The sequence below is a fragment of the Lampetra planeri genome, chromosome 20 (genome assembly GCF_965212315.1).
Source record: "Lampetra planeri chromosome 20, kcLamPlan1.2.h2, whole genome shotgun sequence".
In the NCBI taxonomy this organism is placed as follows: Eukaryota; Metazoa; Chordata; class Hyperoartia; order Petromyzontiformes; family Petromyzontidae; genus Lampetra; species Lampetra planeri.
In genome coordinates, this window is record NC_136126.1 from 1,021,548 (window position 1) to 1,044,809 (window position 23,262).

The 23,262-nt window shown below is 54.6% G+C and overlaps 2 protein-coding genes and 1 long non-coding RNA gene across 3 annotated transcripts in view; 1 reads left to right on the forward strand and 2 right to left on the reverse strand.

Moving 5' to 3' along the window:
• On the reverse strand, positions 1-8,524 carry TYW3 (tRNA-yW synthesizing protein 3 homolog). Its single transcript, XM_078603214.1, has 6 exons — positions 7,825-8,524; positions 6,287-6,367; positions 4,000-4,098; positions 3,529-3,600; positions 2,423-2,556; positions 1-1,335 (listed from the first exon to the last, which is right to left on the reverse strand). The coding sequence occupies exons 1-6, from the start codon at positions 7,993-7,995 to the stop codon at positions 1,089-1,091; spliced, it is 804 nt and encodes a 267-aa protein (XP_078459340.1). The 5' UTR covers positions 7,996-8,524; the 3' UTR covers positions 1-1,088.
• LOC144724245 (uncharacterized) lies at positions 6,428-13,321 on the forward strand. Its single transcript, XR_013586451.1, has 3 exons — positions 6,428-8,034; positions 8,879-10,415; positions 12,572-13,321. It is a non-coding gene; the product is annotated as an uncharacterized LOC144724245 (long non-coding RNA).
• Positions 9,163-23,262, reverse strand: part of RGSL1 (regulator of G protein signaling like 1) — a 20,350-nt gene continuing 6,250 nt past the window's right edge. The window contains exons 6-21 of the mRNA XM_078603215.1: positions 22,993-23,163; positions 20,722-21,446; positions 19,640-19,924; positions 19,132-19,194; positions 18,780-19,008; positions 17,671-17,781; positions 16,744-16,861; positions 15,876-16,069; positions 14,572-14,689; positions 13,985-14,057; positions 13,433-13,580; positions 12,914-13,148; positions 12,561-12,699; positions 11,643-11,767; positions 10,322-10,446; positions 9,163-9,617 (exon numbers count right to left, since the gene is read on the reverse strand). Coding sequence (XP_078459341.1) covers positions 9,454-9,617; positions 10,322-10,446; positions 11,643-11,767; positions 12,561-12,699; positions 12,914-13,148; positions 13,433-13,580; positions 13,985-14,057; positions 14,572-14,689; positions 15,876-16,069; positions 16,744-16,861; positions 17,671-17,781; positions 18,780-19,008; positions 19,132-19,194; positions 19,640-19,924; positions 20,722-21,446; positions 22,993-23,163 — 3,023 coding nt within the window. The 3' untranslated portion in view covers positions 9,163-9,453. The remainder of the gene's footprint in view (positions 9,618-10,321; positions 10,447-11,642; positions 11,768-12,560; positions 12,700-12,913; positions 13,149-13,432; positions 13,581-13,984; positions 14,058-14,571; positions 14,690-15,875; positions 16,070-16,743; positions 16,862-17,670; positions 17,782-18,779; positions 19,009-19,131; positions 19,195-19,639; positions 19,925-20,721; positions 21,447-22,992; positions 23,164-23,262) is intronic.

Genomic DNA, 23,262 nt, shown 5'->3' on the forward strand with positions numbered 1-23,262 from the left:
TCTTTTCAAAAATTAGTTTAATAATACAAAACAGATCGCGGCGCTGCTGCTTTGCTGAGGATTAAAATGTTTATGGTGCCACTGCCATCTCCGTTCAAAATAAATAAACACGGACGTACCCTCCGAGTCCAGGCCTCGTTTTGTTATTTTCGCTAAAATCAGGTGGCTCAGCGGAGTCTCACGCGTGACCACAGAGCCCCCATTGTTCTCGAGCCGCGTCGTCCGCCCTCGTGCAAATTCCTGGGGCCCCAAATCCGTCGCGTCGAACCGGCGATCGAGGTCGCTCCCGCCACCCGGCAATCCTCGGATCAAAGTCTTCCATCGGTTTTCCTACCAAGTTTATCTGGATCGTGCTATCGACATCATCACTCGAGACGAAGAATCTAGCAGGGTGCCGCATCGACCCTTCGTGTTTAGATAATGGCCCACGGAAGCGGATATTACAGAGCTCCCTCTGAGATTAGTTAACAATGAATGACCTCTAGTCACCACACAGTCGAGGGCAGCACTCTGCATCGTGCGATGGTCAGAACGACATTGCAATTCTCAGAGGTGGAATTCAGCGGGAATTCCCTCCCGTCTTCTGTGTCTCCAAGTGTCTCCTCGTCATCGATGACACCTCTTGAGAGTGACGTCTTGTTGCTAGCTGCTGCATGCTTTGGGCCCGTGCTCAGCAACTCTAAAAATATAACTGAGCAGTGAGAGCGCTGCCGTGGCTTTGGACGCAGCCTGTTGTGTGGTCGCCACCTTCGTTCCTGCGTGTGCACGTTAGCGTGGAACTCGAGCCGCAGGAGTGCAGCGGAGAGCGGTGGCGCGGTGGTTAGCGCGCTTCGATACAAACCCAGCGACCCCAGTTCAATTCCAACCAACGGCCAACACCAGCGACGATTATCTGAACCGGTCCTGGACCTCCCCTCGGTCGACTCAGCATCAAATGAGTACGTGACAAAGGTGGCCGGGCGTGGTGCCGGCCACCCACCCCCTTGCGTGCCGGCCTTCATAGGTGCCGCTCACTAACAGCCCTTGCCGCGCCTGACAGCACGGGGGATCTTTGTCTTTGGGTCACGAGCGGCTACCGGGTCGGCGTCCTACAGGAGGATGCGCAGGTCCTGCACAATGGCGTCGTCCACCCCACCATCTGGCTCGCGGGCCCGACTCCTCGAGTCTGCGCTCTTCGAGTCGCCCGTCGGCCTCCCGGGTCGCTGCGGACGACTCTTCCTCCTCCTCCTCCTCCTCCCCGTCCCCGCCCCTGCGGGGTCGCGGGGTCGCTCGGTACCGTCGGCCATCGGCGCGGCGGCCGAGTTCTCCAGCGCTTGCCGTAGCTTCTCTTGGAACCTGCGTTCAGATAGAGTGTGGGCCAATCCACGTGTGTTACAATATGCTATTAATATGACGATAATACTGGTATTTGTATTATGGAGAGAATGTAAGGAAACATCTCTGAGGGCATTGTGTGAAATTGTCTTTGTTAGTGTGGAAAAGTATATGTAGTGGTTAGTATGCGTAGCAGTGTAGTGGTTAGAGCACTACGCTATGAAAACGAGTTGGATTCCCACTCACGACAAAATACCACTGCCAAATATCTGAACTGGTAGACTCAGCCTGAAATGAGTACCTGGCCCGGTGTCTTAAACATCAACAATGGGGAGACAAAGGTGGCTGGGCGTGGTGCTGAACACGCCGATGATCCCAGCGATCAAGGTTTGAATCGATTGCTTGCAACGACGCACCCCATCAGTACATGGCACCTGCACTCGGTCTCCTCTACATTAACTCAGCCATAAACGAGTACCTGGTGCATTGTGGTCATTCAACATGGGCAGGACAACAAGGTTGGCTGGGCTAGTTTGGACCACACCGCTCCATCCATCACTTGCAGTCTTGGACTTTGACAACACCCATTTCCGGACAGCGCAAACAATAACCACCAGTGCTGTCGGGAGGAGCGATGCCGCTGTGGCTACGTAGAGATACACGTGAAGAACACTGATTCGGTGCAGAGGGGCACTGAATAGACGTCAATTGAGGCACTGCGAGGGTGCTACAGTTCCTGAATACGTGTACTCGGAAATGTTTTTTGCAGAGCGCACATTCAGAATATTAATCCACCGCGGTGCGCGCACAGAATGCTAATGATGCCACTGTGAACGTGTTAAGGGTTGCCGATGTTTGTGTGTCTTTGGGATACGGGGAGCGGTGGCGCAGTGGTTAGCGTGCCGGGTCTATGAATCCGGCGATCGATACTCGCCCACGGTGACAAATTATCTGAAAAGGTTTTGAGCCCCCCCCCTCATAGGTCGACTCAGCCTCAAATGGCGTTCTGGGGCCTTTGGGCCTCTGTGCTCAGCAACCGCGGGCCGCGCGACCACGGTGACGCAGGCGCCACCGACTCGGCAACGTTCAGTGCCCTCCTTCCACGCACCTGGCCACCCGCTCGCGGTTCTGGGCCATCTTCCCATTGGCGATGGCGACGAGGAAGGCGAGGTAGTCGTGCGGCACCAGCAGCCGCCCCGCCTGGCACAGCGGCACCTCGAGCGCGTGCGTGCTGCGCACCGCCTGCGCCGATGGTCGCCGTGGTGGTGGGGGGTGCGGCAAATAAAAACTATTTTTATTATTCCGCTCGTTCACCCAGAAGAGAATAGCCTCACCGAGTCTCACGACTCTTGTTCGGAAGGGTCCTCTGCGAAACTCCGATAGCTGCTGGTCTCTGCACTGGGTTTTGCAATAGAGGGCGAAGGTTGCTGCGTGTTTGGCAACTGCGGGTAAAATTTAGATCCCCCGCAGCGCGTCGGTAGCGCTCCGTCCAGTGGGCGCCCTTCCGCCACCGGTGGCGTAAGCGGGCAATTGGAGGGCGTAGAGGAGATGAACGCTGCGGTCTGCGTTGTCGCGCTATATGCAGGGCGTGCCCCTGCCCAGTGTTAAGAAACCACTTTGGAGATACCCTCTGAGCGATCCGTTTTTATAGCCACACACGAGGGAATGCAAATCTCCACATGCCCTGCTGTGCAGAAACGTTCGCTAAATGGCATTAAATTTAAATATAGTTTTTTACGAATAAGGAAGTTCGTCAAATAGAGTGAAAAACCACGTTAACAGGATTTTATTTACCGAGTTCAAAGGTCAGTGGTTTTACACGGCTCGCCATCAATGCTTCCAGTGAAATACAGGCCCTTACCGTACAAAGTCCTGTCACTGACTAATCCATGCAAAGGGCACGGTATGTTTGTTCATTATGTAGATATTAAATGAATGTTCGCTTAGGCTAGGTAACGATCTGGCCAAAATTATGTCATTGGACCGTCCACCACCCAACACGGCTAAACAAATGTAATTGTCACGTGGCACACAAAGTGCTTTCACGATGCGCCAATTACTGGTGCTTCAGCTCACTCGCCGGTGAGATGAAGAGCAATTCTCACAACAAAATTTCACAATGAAGACATGTCAAATTCGTTTGCAAATTATTATTTTTTATTATCATCATTACCTATTTAGTTATTTATAAAAGTCCAACAAAAGCACACTTACCACGATGATCTTCCCCTTTTTTCCGACAGTGATTCCCGAATTTCGGAACCCAGATTCCACGGCCACCATGTGCTGTTGGAAGACAGACTGTATGTTACACGCACAAGACAAAGATCCCCCGTGTAGCCTTGAACAGGCTGTTCGGGCAAGTGCTGTTAGCGAGTAACACCTATGAAGGCCGGCAAGGCACAAGAGGCTGTGGGTGGCGGGTAGCACCACGCCCGGCAGCCTATGTCTCCCTAGTGCTGCCACGTTGACCAATGAGCGTGGAGAAAATACGTCAGAGGATCAGACGATATGCCTCCTTCCCATATCTGTCCCTCCACATAAAAATACTACATGTTTGGTGAGTGGGTGAATGAGTGTGTGCGTGTGAGTGGATGCGTGTGTTCTTGTGACCTGCAGTATGGCGAGTGAATGAGTGAGTTGTTCTTATTGAACACAGTGTGAATGAGAGGAAATAATTGGTACCAGCAGCTGCGCTTCCTCCAGCCGCAGGCAGTGGACGTGCAGCACAAACGGCTCGAACTTGAAAACTGCATCTCCGGTGGCTCTACGCAGACCCTCCACCTGCACAGGGAACGAGCGAGCGAGTGAGCGAGCGTGCGAAAATACAGGAGTGGTAGTGTAGTGGTTAGCGCACTGCACTACGCACCCGGCAGCACGAGTTCTATACCTGCTCACAGCCAACATCGGTGACACACATCTGAACTGCTCCTGGGCATCCCCTACGTCAACTCGCGCCTTGAATTAGTACATGGTGCAGGTATGTAAGCATCAGTACTAGGGAGACAAAGGTGGCCAGGCATGGCACTGGCCAGCCACCTCCTTGCGTGCTGTGCTGGCCTTAATATGTGCTCGCTCACAACACCTGCCTCAACTGCCTGTTAAAGGCTATATAGGGAATCTTTGTTGTATAAATGATGAATAATTACGTGCACATACTGTATAGGGCGTTCGCTTAAATACGTCAGCAACCGGGGGTCCCCTTGCCTAGGCTGTTGCAACCTAGGCAAGGGGACCCCCCGGTGGCAGCTGTCCCTGTGTGGCGCTTGGTGTACACAGCGCCGGCATGCTAAACGGGCATGAGCCTGGCAGCAGGGGGTGACTTTGCCATGTGGGTTTTCCCCAATTAAGTTATTTTGCAGCGTTTTGACCAAGATAGCGGCACACACACACAGCCTACTTGTATTTTAGTGACGGTCCGTGTGACTGGACGGTAGCTCTCTACCTGCCCAACTGGCCCAGGTATTTATGGCCTAAGGCCCAATGCCAAAAGCGAGCGATGCAATCAGGCCTGGGATATAAAGATGGGCTAATGGGGCTCGGTCAAGGTTAGCTTAAATGTGTTTATCAACAGAAATGCGATAACTTATTAAATAAATACAACGGTAGCCCTTTGTCAGATGGACCATCCCACCAGTCCAACGCAAGTGTATGATTGACGCGGTTTTATTAGTCTCTATCGTGGCATGAAGGGGGCAAACGGGTGCAGAATATGTTCTTACACCTGCGACATAGCATCGCGTGTGTGAGAATGATGTGTTATATTTATGGTAATGTAGCGAACACCACTAAGACCAACAACATTGATTCACTCCTCTAACAATTTAATTTTCACGATTTGTGTAATAAACAGAAAATCTGAATATTGAAAAACATAAATGTTTTTGTTCTTTTGCCCAAATTTACTCCTGGCATACGATATGCGTGATGGCTAGGGAGTCAAATAATCAATTCGGAAATCTTACACAGGCAGCACGGTAGGTGGCGCACATTCGCATGTGCCCTGCTATGAGATTCTCGCATGGTGTTCCAACTGATGTTTTAATATTCTCAGATCTGGAATTCAGCCTAATCAAGTCTGTCTATTAGTTCAATCTAGATTTGTCTATTAGTCTGTATGTGAGTGTATGGATCTCTATGTGAGTATATGGATCTCTATGTCAGTATATGGATCTCTAATCCTGGGTCCTGGACAGGAAACAGCTTAGGCTGCTGGAGCGTTTCCACCAGCGCTGCCTGCGTTTCTTCATGAACATCAGATGGCAGGACTATGTCACGAACAACATAGTCCTGGAGAGAGCTAAAGACACCCAGCATTGAATCTATCCTGCTGCATCGTCAGCTACGCTGGTCTGGCCACGGCTCGCGCGAGGACAACAGGATGCCCTAAGCAGTCCTCCACAGTGAGCTTGTGTCATGGGAGCGACAGAGGAGTGGACCTCACAGACGCGTCAAGGACCAGCTCAAACATCAACTGAGTGTTGCGGGTATCGACACCCGAACCTGGGAGCTCAGGGCTGCGGACAAACACCACTGGGCGCTTCACAGCCAAAGAAGCGGCTAAAATGGCAGACCAAACGAGGCACAAAGCTTCAACAGAAAAACGGAGGTGCAGAAAGACTCCCACCACGGACACGTCCCCCCCCCACTCTGGCCCCGACTGGTCAGGAGTTCAAATGCACGGCCTGCCACGAAATATGCAAGTCAAGGATCGGCCTGTACAGCCACCAGCGGCGCCTGCCAACTACACGGACCTCATATTCCTCCCGGATCTTCGCGAGAGAAGAACCAGCTGACGACAACGATGACGACGATGGGTCTCCATGTGAGTCTTATGGGACTCCAACCAACCCGGCCAGCTCACACGTACGTGAAAAATCTCTATGAACCAATGAACCTCGTTTGCGCCCCTAGCGCCTGCAACCCTCGGCGTCATCGCGAGCCAGGTGTCAGTCTGTGGAGCCCCACGTACCAAGTCATCCAGCTGCAGGTCCTCGTGCGTCACCAGCAGCCACCGACAGCCCTGCTTCTGAACCACGTGGCCCCCGGTCTCCTGGCCGACACAAGGAAAATGCCACCAACGACGCGGTTGAGTGGCGAGGGTCACGGGGGGGGCGTGGCCTGGAGTCCACGAATCGGCCATCTCCCACTCAAACTCGCCTTAGTCCTCAACTCGGGGAACATTGAAACACGGCAAACTCGACCATGTCATCATTGCACAACCACTTTCCACACACACCCCCTGAAACCCACCCACTCACCCTCCTCCCTCACCTCGGCCCTCCCCTTACCTGCCCTCTCACCTACCCTCTTCCTCCCACTCTCTCATTGAAATGGTCTCTCACCTCTGCTCACCACCCTAACTCTCTCACCCCACTCAACCCCTCACCTGCCCTCTCCCCTCACCCTCCCCCCGTTCGCATGCCCCCCCCTCTCTTTCCACTTCCACGCCTATCACCTGATGTCCTCCATCACCCCCACCACCTCACCAGTCACCCTCACCACACGCCACGGCTCCCTCCTCCCCCACCTAGTCCTCACCATGCTCACCCCCCTCACCTACAGTCACTTTTAACCCTGCCCCTCCTCAGCTGGTTTCTCCACTTTTTTTTATCTACCCCACCTCAAGCTCACTCCCTCGCCTCACCTGGCCCTCTCCCCTCACCACTCCCTCACCTGGTCCCTCTCCCCTCACCACTCCCTCACCTGGTCCCTCACCCTTCACCACCCCACTCACCTGGCCCTTTCCCCTCACCACCCCACTCACCTGGTCCCTCTCCCCTCACCACCCCACTCACCTGGCCCTCTCCCCTCACCACCCCACTCACCTGGCCCTCTCCCCTCACCACCCCACTCACCTGGCCCTCTCCCCTCACCACCCCACTCACCTGGTCCCTCTCCCCTCACCACCCCACTCACCTGGCCCTCTCCCCTCACCACCCCACTCACCTGGTCCCTCTCCCCTCACCACCCCACTCACCTGGCCCTCTCCCCCCACCACTCCCTCACCTGGTCCCTCTCCCCTCCCCACCCGCTCACCTGGCCCTCTGCCCTCACCACTCCCTCACCTGGCCCTCTCCCCTCACCACCCCACTCACCTGGTCCCTCTCCCCTCACCACCCCACTCACCTGGCCCTCTCCCCCCACCACTCCCTCACCTGGTCCCTCTCCCCTCACCACCCCACTCACGCCCTCTCCCCTCACCACCCCACTCACCTGGCCCTCTCCCCTCACCACCCCACTCACCTGGCCCTCTCCCCTCACCACCCCACTCACCTGGTCCCTCTCCCCTCACCACCCCACTCACCTGGCCCTCTCCCCTCACCACCCCACTCACCTGGTTCCTCTCCCCTCACCACCCCACTCACCTGGCCCTCTCCCCTCACCACCCCACTCACCTGGTCCCTCTCCCCTCCCCACCCGCTCACCTGGCCCTCTGCCCTCACCACTCCCTCACCTGGCCCTCTCCCCTCACCACTCCCTCACCTGGTCCCTCACCACGTCCCTCACCTGGTCCCTGAGCACGAGTCTCCCGGCACAGGAGCTGGTGGAGCAGAGTCCCGGGGCGGCGTTGACGAGGCCCAGGAGGTCTACGATGGCCGCGTCCACGTCGCCCTTCCGGCTGCCGTCCCGTCCCATGAGCCGTTGCTGCTTACGGCGCCCGAAGCAGGCCTCCTCCATCTCGCACGACGACTTCTCCTCACAGATATTCGCCCTCAGGTCTGCTCGTTGTGTTTTTTAAAAGGGCTACGAACGCGGCCTGAGCCAGAGGCTTGCGAGAAACACGCGCGACAAGTGTAAACGTTTACCTTGCGGGTTAAAGTCTAGAGTGCGAGTTGAGGTAGATGTTCACGAAATCTTGTTTTTTTAAGCAGCCGTCTATAACTCAGTGGCTTGTTGCATCTGGTACTTGAAGTGTAATTTCCCCCCTCAGTTTTAGCCATTTAAAGCGGCGAGTTGAGGGGAATGTGAACATTTTATAAACACGCAGACGGCTCCTTGCCTCAACTCCCCTTCGCCTCCGTGAGTTCTACTATTACCACCACTACACTGACAACAGTGGTCCTCGTAACCAAGGTAACGTACAGAATACGTCTTACGTTTAAAGTAAAATACTACAGGCTGTGGTGACGATGAAGGCCTCAGTCAAAACCACCCCGGCCGTCAATGGTAAACATTGACCCCTAGTGGTGACTGCTGGTGGTGGTGGCGGCACGCGATCTGGTGCTGCAATGCGGTTGTGGCCCGCTTGGTGGTGATGCTGATCGTGTTGTGGCAGTGGCGATGCTGGGGTTAGTGGCGTGGTGGTTGTACTCTTGTGGTTATGATGGTGATGATGAATATTGGTAGCGATGACGAACGTGTCTGGTGTCGTGGCATTGATATCGATGGTGGCTATGTGGTAGTTGCGGCTGTGTGCTGATGTTGTGGTCGTGATGATGTGATCGTCTGGTGGTTTGGTGATGTTTTGGCCGTGATGGCGGTTAAGATCGTGTTTGGTGATATGGTAGCTGTCGTGGTTAGCAATGGTGGTGTTTTGGTGGTTGTGGTGTGGTGCTTTTAGTTGTGGTGGTGGGTGTTGTGGACCCTGGCCACTGAATCTCTGGAACACATGGACCCGGACCCTCTTGCCCATTTGACCCCTGACCCAGGACCCCAGACCAAGGACCCAGGACCCCAGGACCCTGAACCCTCTCGCCCCTCTGACCCCGGGGCCTCAGACCCCAGGTCTTAGTAATGGCGTTGATGGTGTTCTTGGATCTTTCATTCACCATCGTTTCATTGCATACCGTCCAATCATGCATAATTAAAAACAGCTTGAAATACAACACGCCAACAAAACATAGCACTTATTGACATATTTATTGATTGAGATCTTGCTCAAAGATAGCATTTGTCTGAACATGTTTCTCTCCTTAAAGCACCATCTGGATACGTTATTCTTGAGACTTTTCTCATCTGACCACCTCTTATAGGGAGAGGCGCTCACTAACCCAACAAATCACGAACCTTCAGCCACGAGACTTCAACTCCTCTCACAGCCACAGGCCTCGAGTGAGCCGCTCCAGACTCACCACTGTAACACAGCCAGTGGTCAGTCACCAGCATATGCGGACCAGCGTTTGCGACTAGGGTAATTCACATGGATGGTTGAGCACCTCTGTAGATATGTGGCTTGTGTGTCACATGGAGGTCAGGCAGCTGTTGTGGGGAAAGTGCCCTTCTCGATTTGCCCCTCTTCACGGGTTGGAGGAGCTGCATTCCTTTGGAGAGGCTGAATCTCAGCGTCGTAAACTCGAAATCTTAAGGGCACAGAAGAGGACTTTGTTTAGCGATGGACCAACAGAGCAGATATTAGACGGTGCAATGACACATTGATTAAAATAGATTATCATGCATATGGTACGTGCATCGAATTGTGTGTGAGAATAGGTCATTATAGAATTCACATAAACTATATCACAAATGTTATCAACTTGTTCTTAATGTAGGAGACAGAACTGTCAAAACTGGGCAGTCACGAACCCTAAGTGTGACAATTTGTCAAATCACATGGGTTATTAATAGTTTCATGACTACGACCTACACGTCACTGATTTTGATCGATACATGATTTGGTGATGCTGCTGCAGCATTGCCAGTGGTGCACAAGCACATTACACAACACTCAACTCATTCATCAATAACATTGTGTGTGGCTTTAAAAGGAAAAATATAAAAAAGCAATGTTCGGGCAATGGCCCTTCATAGTGCACAAATGTTGCGTGTACAAATTATGTTCACGTGTTATAAAGCAGGGTTATTGGCGAATGTGTTAATTGTGATCTGTTTTAACACATCACCTCTCCTAGACCACCCCTCACTAGACTACGCACACAAGACCAACTTAAAACAAGACCACCTACATCACCTTCACCAAACCAGTAAAGCAAGTGCGATGATGGCAACAACTGGTAAAGCCGGAGAGTTCATCGCCGCAACTGTGGAGCCGGGAAGCACTGTTCACCTGCACTGCAGATGACCAACCGGCCGGGGTGAGGCAGCCCCTCCTCGTGGCCTCCCTGGGGTCGTCCTCTTCGCTCCCAGGGGGCCAATCCCAGGTAGGTGCGCAGGGCCTTCTCGCTGCAGAACCTGGAGAGACGGATTAAGAGTTGACGACCGCTGGGCGATTCCTGTCGCGTTTACGATTCTTCAACGGGCGATTCCCACTTTAAGAAATCTCCGTTCACTTTTAAGATCAAGCTCAACATGTCATAATCGCCAGAGCCGTTGGTGCCACCTCACTTAGCCAATGCTCTCTGCCCTCTGCCAGTTGTTGCAGCTGCGACCTCCAAGATCTGCCCTGACAGTGTCCCGCCATCTGGTCTTAGGCCTTCTCTTCCCCTTGGTCGTTGGACTCGTGTAGACCATACCGATGGCTTCTCGATAACCGTGCACTCCTGCAATCCTGCACGCATCCTACCCAGCGCAGCCTTGTTTGCCTCATAATATGTGTTGGCGATTGTTGAAATCACCACCACAATCCCATTAATTTAAAATGGGATATAAAAAAAATCACCGTTTAAATGAATGTCTTTGAACGATTCTTAGGCTGTCAAAGAAACTCCATTCATTTCAATGACAATTCCGGGGTTTTCGTTCATATAGACTGGCATCCCGGTCTGCAACGTGGGCAGAAGGTGGCAGTACAGCATGCCTGCGCGGATCTCTAGTGAGTAGTGTCCCCTTGTATACGTAGACATTTCTGGGTGCTCCGGTTTCCCCCCACGCAAAGTAAACCACCCCTAACACTCGAATTGGTCAAATATTCCAATGCAGGATCTTCCTGAAAAGGTCCTGTGACTCAGTAAGGCTTTCCTTGGTAATTACGTTCAGATTCACCATAAATACCCTGTCCAGGAACTTTCTCGAGCTCCCTGTAGCGGAGGCCCTTCTAACAGCAGTCGCATGAGCATGCAATATGCTAGGCTGTATCTTAAATGTGTTTTTACCAAAGGGCTAGTTGCCCAACATTGTGGAATAAACTGGGCCATGCTGCAAAAACAAACAAGTTCTGGCAAAGGAACAATTGGAGGAACGTGACAGCAGCAGTGACGCCCTGACGACCACAGGGCATGGGACTGACATGAGATGACACAAAGTCCGTCCACCGCCACAGGAATGCGAAATTTCCAGCACCAGCTCACGGCCACCAATGGAACGGAGCACCACCCCATTGCTCGTTTTAAGTGGATACAAAACAAAATCTGTCCATCGGAATTCTTTTCTACGATTTCCTCAAATCGACACGTGGTTTACTCTGGGCACTTGTGTGGTGGGTTCCCTACTTCCTCCAGTAGTAGATGAGGCTGGGCAGCAGGTGGACTACAGCTGGGAAGAAGAGGCCACGCTCCACGTGACCTAAACGCACGGCCTCCAGCACCTGCTCGCGTGGATGCTGTGACACGTTCACCTGTGTGTGTGTGGGGAGCGATGGTGCAGAGGTTAGCGAGCTGCGCTACGAACCCGACGACCCGAGTACGATTCCTGCTCACCGCCAAAAACCATTGACGATTATTTGAACCGGTCCTGGGCCTCCCCTAGGTCGACTCAGCCTCAAATGAGTACCTGGTGTGGTGTGTAAATATTGCCACTGGGGAGACAAAGGCGGTCGGGCATGGTGCTGGCCACACATCCCCTCGTTTATCGTGCTGACCTTCATAGGTGCTCACTAACAGCACCTACCCCAACAGTATGTTAAGGCAACACGGGGTGTCTTTGTGGACATGCAGCCGGGCCGCATTTAGTGAGGGGTGGTACAAATGTTTGTCCAGGGATACAAAACGATTATTATTATTTAAGAAAAGTAGGAATATTTAATCTTGTTATTGTGCTCACGTGAACAATATCATTAACATTAATTGGAGTGCTTCCCTTCAGCGAGGGTTGGAGGTTGTGTGTGTCACTGTTACTGCCGAACATATTCACGATGGGGATAATGAGTATTCATATTTCTGACAATTGAGATGGCGACCTATTACCACGAGAGGGCATCCATTGACATTTACGACAATCGTGATGATGATGATGGTGAAACAATCCACGTTATTAAAATGTTAAATGAAGATCACTCCAGCGAGCGAGCCTTTTACACAGTTCCGACCACGTGGCAGATCTCCAAATCCTCCGTTCATGGTTCTGCGGCTCCGCGTCCACCAATCGTCCTGTCACTGCGTCTCCCCCTTCCGCCCCCGATTCCCCCTCACCCTGCACGCAGGGAGGTCCTCCGAGTCGAGGAAGAGGCGGCTAACGACGGCCGCCTTCTCTCGAAGCCACGCTGCGTCCATGACCGTGCCCATCCCGGCCGCTGCCGCCTCGGCACTGCTATCCACCAAGGCCTTGAACCTACGCGGTGGGGAATAGAAGAATAGGCCCACTGAAGGAGAATGGTCAGAGCTGAGCTGACGCGCTGTCAAAATAAATGTTTTGTATGTGGAGAGACAAACATGGGAAGGCAACCACATCTCAAGACCGACGATGACGACGATGCTGAAGGTCACGCGGGTAAAGATGACGATGATGATGTTGATAACGACGTGAAGGTGCATGCAGGACACACCTCTCGACCTCTTGGAAAAACGCAAAGTCTTCCATGAGAAAGTTGACGACGATCTTCTGGTCATTCACCGTTCTCCTCGTGGTGAGCAGCTGCTCCGACGCTGGCGTCGTTGAGGTCCGGCTGACGGGGGCCGAGCGGCTATCGGTTCGAGAGGTGGTTTCACGGGGGGCCCCTCCCGCCAGCGGGGGGTGCCGGCCACCAGCACGGGGGAGCGCGCTGCGAGCGGTGGTGCCTCCTGTTCTCCCACCCCCCGCCCCACACACGAGAATAACTGAACATCACATAGAGAAGGACTGCTCTTTGTGTTTAGTTTGTTGTTCTTCCCCCCACACCTCCGATTAGCACGGTTGGCGAAGTACGGTGTGCAGGTCATGTCAAGGTCACGATAAAAATCAAGATCAATAAATACATCGTGGTTTCTACGTTTTTTTTAATGCACTGCACCAGCATGGCTTGGATGTGCCAGTGGAAAATGGGCATTAGACACGGGGCCTCGTGTAGCGTGGAAGCTCGCTGTACCCGTGGTGGCCCTCTGCAACGCCTCCTCTCGCCGCAACTGCGCTCCCAGGAACGCGGCGAGGTCCCGCCGGGTCCCGGGCTCCCTCAGCGCCGCCAGGAGGCCCGCCACGCTCCGCACCAGCTGGCGCAGGGCAGCGCGGGCAACGCTCTGCACGGCGAGGGGGTGGGGGCAGAGACGGGGGGAGGGAGGGGGGGTCAGACAGAGGGGCACGGAGGACACGAGCACTGTGGTGATGTGTCGAATTGGAACCGGCAGGTCACACCGACTCGCTCACATGCCCACACACTCGCTTCAAAGGGGAGCTTGCAGGTCAAAAGTCAACGTGCGAACGTGGATCTGCTTCTAATGATGTGGGCACTGCAGTGAAACCCATAACATGGAGCAACTATTGGTCTGAGCCATACACGATAGAGGACTTTACCAGGGCGAGAGACGGGGCCATTTGATTGAGTTCGATACTTGTACTGGATAAACCTATGACTGTGGTGGTAGGACGCAATAAAAAGACCGGCAGTTGTGTGTGTGTGTAGAGTTATTCAATTCTTCCGTGCCTTTTTGGGGATGGCCCCTGGCTGCGCAGCGGTTGATGACCTTTCAGGGAAGCTGTCGAGGTAAATCTTGAACCTGCAATAGCCACAGACAAGTGCATCATCGTTATCCTCGGTCATGATCAGCCCGTTGCTTCGTGAAGGCCTCCTCAAGTGATGAAAGCCTCTTTATTTCCCACGGTCTCGCAATGCAACAATCCACCTATCATCTACATGCGAGCCAACGTCGTTGCTCCTCCTGTACGACAGACGATCTCTGATCTCCAGGACTTCTAGTCCCTGGTACCAATTGCCTCTCCAGTACCTACGGTCTCAACAATCTTCTTTCTCCCCAGGCCACTTCTACCCATGAACCACGAGACCATTATCATCCAGGTCCTCCACCCTGCTAAGTCCTCAGTACCATCGTCACTAGTACCACTGGGCTCCAAGACCCCGTGTTTCCCAGACCCCTCTGATCACAGCTTCCCAATCTCCTTGATCCCTGTATCACTCGTCTCGGGTATCCCTGACCTTCTAAGCCTCTTATTGCTCAGATTCCATGTCCCACGCCCCCCAGGTCCCCTACACCCCAGGTCCTCTGCACTCACCACGTCGCCTCCATGACGCGGTACACGTGGGTCTGTGCCGTGGCGATCATAGCTGGCGTCACGACCTGCGCCGCCTGGATCTCCAACATGATGGGGGCCTTGCACTGCAGTAGGGCGGCTAGGGGCCCCCCACAAAGGGGGAGGGGTGGGGGAGGTCGGGAAAAAAGAGGGAGGGGTGGGAGGTGGGCACAGTTATGCAATATAAACTATGAAGAAAAAACATGCATATGCATGGATTCAGTATCACTTTGCAAACACGCGTTATGGCCTCAAAAGTATTTTATTAAAAGTTACGTTCCACCACCGCACGTAAGAAGACGCCAAGCAGCGCGTGCCTTGTGACGTCATCACCTTGGCTGGCTTTTTAGTTGCAAATTTTCCGCCGCCCTGTGACCGATTTGGCCGACTTTCTATCGAGTAAGTCCCTCATAGCAACTCGACTCCACACTCACAATGTGCTTACACTGGACCGTCGACGCACTCACCCGACTCGCATTGAACGGGAGTTGCCAGGTCAAAGGTCAACGCGCGGAAGTGGGGCTACTCCAACGATCCCGACGACGACGTGCAACCACCGGGTGACCGAGACCTACGGAGCAGCTATCGGTCTCAGCCGTGGAGCATAGATGTGGCACATTAGGAATGGACCACTCTTTTAATTATTTCCTTGTGCAGCAAGGGAGTAAAGTGTGGTTCTGTGAAAGTCCTGATGTGCTGTGCAGTGCATCAATGCATGTGTGTACAGCAGCATGTGATGACTGAGTTGGGCCTGTAGGTGGCTGGCAGGGTTATTGAATGACCACCTGGATACACCAGCCACGTGGTTAATGGCGACTCGGTTGAGGATTGCCGTGTGTGACACACGTGCTGTTGCATCTCACAGATTAACCACGATAAATGTGTTTGACCTCAATTTGGAGCACCTGCCCACGTCCTTCATTTCGAGTGTACAACATAGAGGTCTTCAGCAGAACTAGGGACTGGGCCACATCACGAGTCCGACGCTGGTGGTGGTCGGACACGACAAGCTGACTAATTCTCCGCGCTACAATTTCCTCCCTCTATGCGGCCTGGCGCCTGGGTTCCCTCCAGGTCCCTGGTCAGTGTCACCAAAGCCCGCACACTCGACAGCCACTGGGAGCTATGCACTGTTAAATCTCGATTGAAAACTCATTTCTTTATAACTGCTTTTTGCGTTTAGTTTGTTGTCTTCCACCCCACCGCACCTCCGATTAGCACGGTTGGCTACGTACGGTGCGAACGAAGTTAAACGTAGGTGCGCACGCACGCGTTGCCAGCCTCACCTGGGTCGAGTCCCCTGTGGAAGTAGCGCGCGTGGACGAACGCCGTCGTGGCGCGCACCTCGTGGAGGCCTCGCGCCAGGCGGAGCCGCTCGGCCTCGCGCCAGAACCCCACGGCCGCGTCGGCGCCGCGGCCTCGCGCCAGCAGCGCCACGAAGGGCTCATGGCCCGCGTCGCCCAGGGCCTCGCGCAAGCTCCTGCGTGTGCGGAGGGGGGCGGGAGCGGCGGTCACGCTCTGCGATGGCGCGATTCGGCGTCGCGGCACGAGACGCGGGGATCCGCCGGGCAAGTCTCGCGGAGTCGGCGCGGCCCTTCCGTGTCGTGGAGAACAGCGCCGCAACGGAAGTTGACAACGCGGAGCTACCTCGGAGATCCCGAGGTAGCTCCGCTCTCTAACGTAGCTCCGTTCCGCTCCCTAGCGTGTGGGCCGGAGTGACCTCTGGCACACACGTTAGGGAACAGTGCTGTTTATTTTCGACCTACTCTGGCGCCGAGTATAATTCTTGTCGCATCACGGTCTAACCAATGTTGTTAATGGTCACAGCTGAAATCTATCCAGATTATGTACAGAACCACGTTGAGTATGAGAGGGGTTTTTTTTGTCGTCAAGCCATTGGCGACCGGGCTTAGATCATCAACTGACTGCGATTTGATCGCAGGTGGCTGACACCTGGATTTGAACCCAGGATCTCAGCGCTCTGACTTCTGAGCCACACGGCCCGGAGGTCTTGGTCGACGTTAAATGCAGTCGTACCCCACATATCGGTGACGACGGCTGTACCATGCTGGGCGTGAAACGAGTGCCGTGTTGGTTGGTCGCGCGTGCGCCGTGCCGATGGCAGGGAGTGTGCCGCGTGGTTGGGCGCCTCACCGAGGTGGCGCCAGGGGCCTGCGCAGGAGGCGGCCTCTGTGCTGCAGCACACGTGGCAGCAGCCTCCGGGCCAACTGCATCGGGGATGGCGACGCTGAAGCGGTCCCCCTCGCGTCTTCTGCGTGCGTGTTGTGCGTGAGTGCGTGCGTGCGTGTGCATGAGTATTGTCGGGGAGCGGTAGTGCGGCGGTTAGTGCACGGTTGGCTACGTACGGTGCAAAAGAAGTTCAACATACATTTGTGCTATGAGCTCGGCGACCCGAATTTCATTCGCGCTCGTGGCCAATAAAAGTGGCGAATATATTAATTGTTCCTGGGACTCCTCTCGATCGACTCAGCCTTAAATGGGTACCTGGTGCGATGTTTAAGCATCAGCACGTGGTGGATAAAGGTGGCTGGGCGTGGTGCTATCCACACCACCTTGCACACTTTGTCGGCCTTTATAAGTTATTGCTCAGAGCACTTGCCACAACAGCCTACACCGGGTGTCTTTATCTTTGGATTGTGCGAGGATCTCAGATCTCTTAACACAGCCCTTTTTTAAACTAAATAATTTGAAGCACTTATTTTTTTATTTCACTGGATAAGGCCCATGGAGCTATATAGATTTTTTTCAGAAGCGACCCTACAACAAATGATAGCTCAACGAAGTGGCTCATCATCGTGTGGAAATTTTGTAGCAGCCAAACACTTTAAGCGCGTGTTTCTAAACGTGGAGGAAAATACCGGAGGACCCGGAGAAAAATCCACGCGACCACGGTGATAGAGAACACGCAAACTCCAAATATACAGCAGGATGTCAGTGTCGGGATCGAACCCACGACCTCCTGTATACCAGGCGAGGTAGTTAACATTTCGCCACCCCGCGGCGCCCCGTCAGGGCGGCCCGCTGGAGTGTTCTGCGCGTCTCGGACGCGTCTCGCTGTACCCTCTGTGGCGCTCCACGTGCTGTAGTACAGCTGGAAGTTGTCGCTCAGCATGCGCACGGCGAGACTTGGACATCTTCTTACAGTCTCCTCGAAAGACCACGCCCATCCCCCTGCGCTCGCCGCGGAGGGAAGAGGGGGTAACTGCAGCGGTGGGTTTCTCATCCCGGATGAAGAATCTCTGAATGGAGTCCACATCTCCACACGTTATTAGGGTTAATGCTGACCTTTCACGTAATTCAGTTCTGAGCATTAAAACTAATTAGTCCGATTTTGTCCAATTAATGTACGACTCATTTTCTTTGCTGGGGCATTATATTTGGCTGATGACACCTTAATATATAGAGGATCGCAGAGCTTGGGCGATAGTTGGTGCCGGCTTATCGTGTCGTCGCCTTCCCGCTTGTCTGTAGTTCCTCCTTGAGCGAGCAAATACTGTGCGTCGGTGGCGTGTTAAAAGTTGATAATATTATTATTATTATTAAATGGTGTGCCTCGAGTGTGAATAAAGAGGTCGGTTTTGAACCGATTTCAGAATTAGTTCTGTGACACGGCGTGACGCACTGTCGTCTGCAGAGTTCGAAATGGGTTGTATTCGTATTTTTGACATTTTGCAATCTAAGGTTGAAAGCATCAATGCATTCACTCTGGCCTGCAAGGGGCGGGGCCTGGGGGATACGGTAACGCTCGTCAACACAATCCAGTATTTTAAGCAACATTTTAGTATCGAGTTGTGTTCCTATTGGGGACTAACAATGGAGAAAAGTGGCCAAATTGATGAAGTGGTTATCCCAAAACGCGGCAATGAAAACCAGCCCGTGCCCCACGAATTATCTCTCAGCCGGCTAGAGCGATGACGTCATCGCGCGACGTCACAACGCGCCACGTGCGCCGTGCGACGTCTTCTCGTTGTGCCGCTTGGAGCGCCCGCCATCGTCATTGCCGCCAATTAAATAACTCCGAGGACAAACGCGCGCACGTGTCGGGAATTCTTGCTGCGTGTGTCCGCCTGTACATTCGGGAATATGAAACAGAAAATGGGAAAAGAGTGGCTTTTTAAGAAATAAATGAATTAACCGGAGTGACTCCCCTGATGGTGGTGACCCTTTACCGTCATCCCCTTCTCTTGGGGGGAGTTCAGCCGCCCCCTCCGCTCTCCCCGTCCGGTGCCAGGGGTCTCCCTCCCAGCTGCCCGCGTCGGGCTCCTCGCTCACCGGGCCCGAGAAGGTCCAAGCGAGGCCCTCGGCCTCCGACGCACGCCATCGCCACTCGTCCTCCGGGCTGGGGTCAGCCGCCTCCGTGACCTCTCGTGGGGTACAGGGGTCACACTTGACCTTTGCCTGAGGAACAAAGCAGCACGGAGCAAGCCGCATAAATCGGGTGACCACCTGTATCTGGGCTTCTCTCAGGGATCATCCACTTTGTGATGAGGTAGCTGTCCGGTGAAGCAATGCTCATCTCACCGCTGTCTTCACAAACAGCGCGATGTCTCGGTCCACAAATTCGGCCAACGCCGGCCCCAGCTCCTGAAAACGTTCAAATGGACACGTCATCGCAGGCACCGAAAAAATATTATTTGTCGCCACCTAGTGGAATCTTTAATAAAAGAAACTTGAGTGGATTGTATTAATAGTGAGTATAGAAACAAACAAGATGTATTGTAAGAGTCACTTTATTTTTCATTAATATTAAAGAAGTGAAGTTGCCTTTACATGCTTAAGCTGTTAATTTATCCTTTGCATGGGTGGACCTTATCCTTATAAATCATCCAGACATTTGCCCCCCCTGAGAGATTTTGCAGGAGCCGCCACTGCTGAGACCTGGAGTCTAACCCAACAATTACAATCGTGACGGTGTAATGATACTGAATTGCAAGAGTTACGTGATTGTAATTTCAGCCGACAATGCCGCTGCTGTGATTGCAGCTACAGTTGACCCCACATCCGCCCACCACCCAACCCCCAGAGTCACCTGACCCATGCGTCTTTGCGCGTCCGCGAGTCGGAGCGACACGGCCGCCCCCGGCGTCGCTCCGAGCAGCGAGGAGAGAAGACGTCGGGGTGGAGACACGACGGACGCCTCTCCCGCCAGGGCAGGACCAAGCGTGTGGGGCAGAGTGGCGGGTGGCGGCGGCGGTGACGACGCGACCCCGACCTGACCCCGGGTTAGGGTGACCCCGCACGGGAGCCCCGACCTCCAGACACGCTCGGCGGCCTGCGAGAGCAGCTCGTGAAGGGAGGGGTCGCTGCCAGGATCCTGCGGGTCGGATGAACGGCGACGCGAGCTCAGAGCAGGTCAGAGTGCGGTGTGCTCGTCACGACAACTGACCACTGCCCAGTGCACGATCACGCGGGAGGTACGGACGCTGCGGTGCCATAGAACGGATGGCCAGACTGGACACACGGCGATCACGGCTGTCGCCTGCTCTTCAAATGCCATCCGAGATAAGAGAGCGAGAGAGAGGGAAAATACGTCGAAATGCTTGTGGGCAGGCACTCGTCACCTGTTATTCGGTCAGAGAGAGTGGTGGGAATTCCACGTCCCCACGGCAGGTACGAGTCAATTCGTAGGGCAACCGCAATAGCCGCTATGACCCTCCTTTGATCTGAAACAGGCTCAAGGAAGGGCCATCGTCCAAAACGTGAGCCTGTTGTTTTTATTTTCTGTTATCGGACTGTGTGACTTATTGAATTGCTGACGTTAATTTGGTAGGCGAGGTCCTGGGTTGTAACTGTGATCCGTCTTTAGTAACCAGGCAGGACAAACTCCTGGACAGCTGTAAGAGCTTTGTCGCTCATCGGATTCCTCCAGTCTAAATCAAGATTCCGATTCTGATACCAAACATATACTGCGCAAATACACTTGGCTATACTTGTAGGTACCGTATGTGGAGCCCTCTTTTGCACCGTACGTAGCCAACCGTGCCCGTCGGAGGCGCGGATTGTTAATATGTTACCAACAGCGGGCAATGCCGCATTTCTGAACGCGTTATTTATCTTCACACAGACAGCACAGAGAGACGCGACTGCGGGACACGACGGCGGGGCACGTACGCGCGTGGCAAGGCGCGCGAACCCCTCCGCCTCCTGCCAGAAGAGAAGCCGCGGGGGCTCTCCGTGGCCCCGCGCCTCCAGGAACGCCAGGAGGGGACCCCCTGCAAAGTGGTCGCAGGCCAGGGCGGATCGCAGGGCTTCCGTTTCGGGGGGCTGGCCCCCCATCTCAGGACGTAGGATCTCCCGTCCTATCTCTCTGACCGCTGGAGAGGGGTCCGGCCATCGGCGGGGTCCTCCCGTCCTCCAGGGGTTCGATCCGTGCCGCTTGGACCCCCTTGCTGCGTCAGACGTCCTCATCGCCTCGCCCCAGGAAAAGCGACAACCGCCGTCGCGCGCAGGTGAGCGCGCGTCGTCGCGCAGTCCCTTCGGTGAGTTTGGACGGTCGTAGTCGTAGGCACGGTAGTTGCCGAGGTCCTTGCAGCTTTGGTGCTGGTAGTGGTGGCCGTGGTGGCGGTCGTGGTGGCGGTCGTGGTGGTGGTGAACGCACGACGGAGGCAGATTGGCTGCCGTCGAGGATGACCCGCGATCGTCGTGACCCCGGCTTCCAGGGGTCGCCGCGTCATCGCCACCGTCGCCGTCGCCGTCGACCGAGCCGGGAGCGAGGCTCGCGCGCCACTCGCGCCGCCACCGCTCGTGGCGGAGCAGCCGCGGCACCCAGTAGCCACGCAGCTGCGCCAGCGCCTCGCCCTGCGCCGCCCGCAGCAGCCGGGCGCGGTCGCGCGGCGCTGTCGAGGAAACGCAGCGACACGCAGAGTCGGCGACGTCGAGCGGAGGGCTCGGACTGCTGCTGCTGCTGTTGTTGGGGGGTTGAGGGCCACCGCTACGCACAGGACTACGGCTACCGCTGGAGCTACCGCTGGAGCTAGTGCTGGTGCTAGTGCTGGAGCTGGTGCTGGAGCTAGTGCTGGAGCTAGTGCTGGAGCTACTGCTGGTGCTAGTGCTGGAGCTAGTGCTGGAACTAGTGCTGGAGCTAGTGCTGGAGCTGGTGCTGGAGCTAGTGCTGGAGCTAGTGCTGGAGCTACTGCTGGAGCTAGTGCTGGAGCTAGTGCTGGAGCTGGTGCTGGAGCTACTACTGGAGCTAGTGCTGGAGCTAGTGCTGGAGCTACTGCTGGTGCTAGTGCTGGAGCTAGTGCTGGAACTAGTGCTGGAGCTAGTGCTGGAACTAGTGCTGGAGCTAGTGCTGGAGCTACTGCTGGTGCTAGTGCTGGAGCTACTGCTGGAGCTAGTGCTGGAGCTAGTGCTGGAGCTAGTGCTGGAGCTACTGCTGGAGCTACTGCTGGAGCTACTGTTGGAGCGACGTCTACCGTCCATGCTCATACTCGAGTCAGCGAGAGGACTATCACTAGCGCATGACCGATAGTGTTGGGGTTAGCGTCACAGCTAAGTCTATGGCTAAAGTACAACTACTACAGCGACTGCTGTAGGGATATAGGTTGCAATGATTTGGGATTGTTACAGACCGGCGTACGTGCTACTCTCGTGGTAGTGCCTTATGCTGACAATCCCGATTTGAAGTTGGCCTCGTGGCGTTCGGGAAAATATCGAGCGAGCGAAAAATCGCACCCTGGCTGAGACTACAGGTGTATAGCTAATACTACTGCTCGTGCTGGGGCTACAATTAGTACGATTTCTGTAGCTATGGCGCTGGGGCTAGAACTATGACTGTGGACTTCTGGCTAGCACTACTGCTCTGGGCTACTGCACGTGCGAGGGCTACTCTTAATACCACCACTGCGAGGATTAAGGGGCCGTCCATAAATGACGTCACGCGATTTTGGACGTTTAACCCTCCTCCCTCGTCACACGGTGTCACAAAAAGTCAGACCCCCCCCCAAACCATATTTCTATTTTGAAAATAAAACATGCTTCAAATCGCTTTAAACTATTGTCATTGTAGTGCGTATTTAATGTGGCGCTGCACTCTGATGTTGTAGGAGAAACATTTATTAAAACGTCAAATTAAGTAGAACGTGTTGTCTATATTTATTTAAAGTTACGCATTTTGATGTGACGTCACATTTCTCAAACCCCCCCCCCCCCTCGTCACACATCGTCACAAATATCTGACCCCCCCCCCCCTAGGTGCGTGACGTCATTTATGGACGGCCCCTAAGAGTCGCAGTAGGATAGGGCCCGGAGCGATGGTGCCTGGCCTCTGGCTGCTACTTCTGCCGCTCGTGCCGGCGCGCGTGCGTGTCCGCCCCTACCCGTGTCCGCCCCTACCCGTGTCCGCCCCTACCCGTGTCCGCCCCTACCCGTGTCCGCCCCTACCCGTGCCGCTGGGCCCGGGCACGCAGCTTCGCAGCACGGACGATGGCTCCCGGAGGTGTCGCGCCGCCAGGGCCCTCAGGAGGCCGTGGTAGCGGGGACCCCGCGACCCCTCGGCCTCCTCCGCCCGGCGCAGCCTCTCCACCGCCGCCCAGAACTCCAGCATCTCTCCTCCTGCACACGCGGTGGGGGGGAGCTCGGGCTCAGGGCTGGAGGAGACTGGTGGAAGGGTGACGCGTCCTCAATGCAGGGTCTCAGGTCTTCAACGCATGC